Source organism: Echinops telfairi, unplaced genomic scaffold, assembly GCF_000313985.2.
Source record: "Echinops telfairi isolate 266 unplaced genomic scaffold, ASM31398v2 ScPeMD7_7;HRSCAF=31, whole genome shotgun sequence".
NCBI lineage: Eukaryota > Metazoa > Chordata > Mammalia > Afrosoricida > Tenrecidae > Echinops > Echinops telfairi.
In genome coordinates this window covers 4257221-4260756 of record NW_022103904.1, presented here as the reverse complement: position 1 = coordinate 4260756, position 3536 = coordinate 4257221, and the positions used below count along the sequence as shown (strand labels likewise).

General features: G+C 38.0%; 1 protein-coding gene across 1 annotated transcript in view; it reads left to right on the top strand.

The window, feature by feature from the left end:
- Positions 1-284: 284 nt before the first annotated feature.
- AMPH (amphiphysin) overlaps positions 285-3536 on the top strand; it is a 147718-nt gene continuing 144466 nt past the window's right edge. The window contains exons 1-2 of the mRNA XM_045286282.1: positions 285-344; positions 2608-2688. Of these exons, the coding sequence (XP_045142217.1) occupies positions 285-344; positions 2608-2688 (141 nt within the window). The remainder of the gene's footprint in view (positions 345-2607; positions 2689-3536) is intronic.

The following is a 3536-nucleotide window of genomic DNA, read 5'->3' as shown; positions in this document are numbered from 1 at the left end:
GTACAGTGGTCCTGGGGGTTAAAAGGGAGATGATGTCCAGTCTAGGAAGAAAAAGAATGTTTAGAAAATGATTGTGGTAGCAATTATACAATTCTTCTTGACATGATATACGTATTAAATCCCAATTAATAATAAATAAATTTAAAACATTCCATGAACTTTTGGAAGCCCTCTGGTGTCCCCCATTGAGTCATGAGGATTAAATGAATTGATTCATGCAAAATCCTTAGGAAGTTCCTTTGCATGTGGTAAAGCCCAATCTAAGTGTAAGTTATAAGAGTCAGATGAAGCTTAAAACTAGAGAAGTTTTTGGTACTAATTTAAATGGCAAGAAGTTAATACCGGTAACTCAGATTGGACTGGGTGGTGTAATTAAGGTGGTTTTATGATTGAATGAGGAAAGGGACATTTTTCTAGGCTGGGGATGGTGGGGAGTATTGCTTAAGGCAAGCTAGAAATCTTTAGAAACCTACCTATAAGGAATGGCAAGCAGGTTTCAGTTCTGAGACCAATGTAAAGACATTGGCCAATTTAGTTGCCATTAGAGCAAAACTACTATAAAGTCAAATCTAGAGATAGCTTAAGAGAAGGCTGTGATGAATTAGAATTGCCAATGTCATTGGTAGGTGATAGCATACATGACACATATATGTCCTTCTGTCACAGTGTGGCGGCACATTGGGTTAAGTGTTGGGCTACTGACTGCAAAGCCAGTGATTCAAACTCATCAGCTGCGCTGTAGGAGAAAGGTTAGGCTGTCTGTTCCCGCAAAGATGTATAGTCTTTGCAGGAACCGTAAGGAGCGGTTCAGTTTACTCTGTCCTTTAGGTTTGCAAAAAGTTGGAATCAACTTTATGGCAGGAGGTTTGGTGTGGCTTTTAATCCCTACGTGACAAGGAACATGTGCCCTGCCTCCCTTCCAACCACTGTTCTTCACAAGATACCTCTCTTGATATATAAAAAGAATTTCATAAGGGCATTGAAGCTTTATAATCATTAATGAGAAACTTGGATTTGTTTCATGGTGATTCAATAACCTATGGTAGAACTTAATAAATGAGTTATTAGTAAAGATTTTGATGAATTGAATTTATGGACATGAAGGCATATAGTTCAACAGTTGTCTTGGATACAACTTCCTATCATTATATGAAAAACAATTGAATCTAGAAAAGCTTATCATTAATGTTAGTCAAAACATACTGCCATCGACTTGACTTTGACTTAGAGACTCTCTGTAGGGCTTCTTTGACAGTAAATATTAATTAGAATTGGCAACCTCATCTTTCTTCTGAGTAGCGGCTGGGAAGTTTGAACTGCTGAAATTATAGTTAGCAGCCAAACACCTAATCCACAGTGCCACCAGTGTCTATTATTAAAGGACCATATAACAGGAATCAATTTTATTGGATAGGAAGCACTTTGCTGTAGTGTTTCTATGGGGAATACATCCTTGGGAATAGGAGATTTGATTGTGGGTTCTGCTTCTTCTGAAGGGAATGATCTTCAGTAGGTTGGTTTATCTCTCCAAGTTTCATCTATACAATAGGGATGAATAGACTCCTGTAGCGATGAGTAGACTACTGTGATAATCAGCTGAAATAGCCCCTTCATGTAATGGCTGGTAGCATAGTGGTTATGTGTTGAGCTGTCATCAGCAAGGTTGGCAGTTTGAAACCACCAGTCACTGCAGGTGACAGATGGGGCTTTCTATTCTCACAAGTCTTTGAAACTCACCTTGTCCTCTAGGGTTTCTATGAATCAGTATTGAGTCAAGGGCAGTGAGTTTTGTTTGGTTTCTGGTAATTGCTAGCCTGATGAAAGCTCTTAGCAAGGGCTAGATTTCTTCCTGTCTCTGCCCTGTATGTTCATCTCCCGTCTGTTACTGCTACAGTTAAATGAAACCGTCAACCAGATGTGAATGTGTTATAGCTCAGGGACTTCTGGCTCTTTCTGTTGTTTTTCTTAGATGAGAAAGTGTGGATCTATACTTTCATGCAGTTATGTTTTTTGTAACTCTTTACATCTAGAAGCAGTTTATTTTATTTTAAATTTATTTTTATATTACATAATTTCTGGAAATGTGGAAAGCAGGGATGATCTATACTCAGCTTGAAGTCTACATTCTCTCAGACCTCAGAGAGTGTTTGCTCAGTTGGAAGGAGTTATCAGAAGGACTCCCATGTACCTGGCTCCCATACTTCTAATCAATGAAGCAGATTACTATTTTAGTCAAATAAATTTGGTTCACAGTTTAGCCAGAATTGATTACCTATTGTGTCTTAACTGTTGCAGCAAATAGTGTGGACAAAAAGACAAATAATACATAGTTACTATCTTTAAGACTTCTACAGCTTCATGGAAAAGATGGATACATGAATAACCAACTGCATTTTGTATGACACTTGGTGAAATTCACATAGCCAAGAAGTAGTACAGCAGTAATTAAAATCTAGGTCCTTTCGACTTCAAAGTCAGGGCAGAGTGAGTTGTGTTCAGGTCATGGTCTCTTCGTCAACATTAGTCCTGTTCTGCCTATAAGCTGAAGGCAGAGCATTATTTGAAAACATCACTAAATCAAATCATTTTGTTTGATTCACAAACTAGGTCCTCCAGAAACTTGGGAAAGCTGATGAGACCAAAGATGAACAGTTTGAAGAATATGTCCAGAACTTCAAACGACAAGAAGTGAGTACATTTATCTACTTTCTGGAGTAGGAGGTTCACTGTGTGTGTTTTATTGAGATATAACCCACATATCATATAATTCAATAATTCACTCCTAGTAAGAAGAGTTGTACAAGTCTCACCACAATCACCTCTAGAACATTTTTCTTTCTTCTGCTCATTGTAGTTGACTCCCCATTTCTTCCCAACCTCCCCTTCCATGAGCCTAGGAAATTACTTATCCAGTTGTGATCTCTAAAGATTTAGGTATTCTGGATTTTCTATTAAGGAAAAATATAACAGCAACAAAAAAAGCCAAAAACCAAAAAAGCACGCAAGAGCACGGTAAATTAAAATAGAGAACAATTTAATTGAAAAGAAAGCATAAACTATTTTCAAAACTGGAACAAATTATATAAGCGATATTAAGGTTTAAGAAGTTACGGTGGGGCTAATATTAACTTTAGAGTAACACATACTTTTGTCTGGAAGGGAGGGAAGGAGCAGAGGCACAGCAGGAACACAATGTGCGTTTAGAATCTCAGGACATGGATACTACTTAGCTGTTCTTCAAAACAGATTCCTGATTTGAAAGTAGAGCAAGGATTTGGCATTTTACCTTCGACTAAGTCTTAGAGAAGCAGCAATTAAGTACTTCTGGAAAAATGATTTTACTTGTTGAATTCTTCCATATCCTGTGTTCTCATCAATGAGGATCTCCTACCAGGGAGTGAAAATTGATGCTTCCTTCCAAAACCCAAACTCGCTACCGTTGAGTTGATTTGGACTCAGAATGACCCTATAGGACAGAGTAGAACTGCCCCTGTGGGTTTCTGAGACTGTCGCTCTTTATGGAGCAGAAAGCCTCA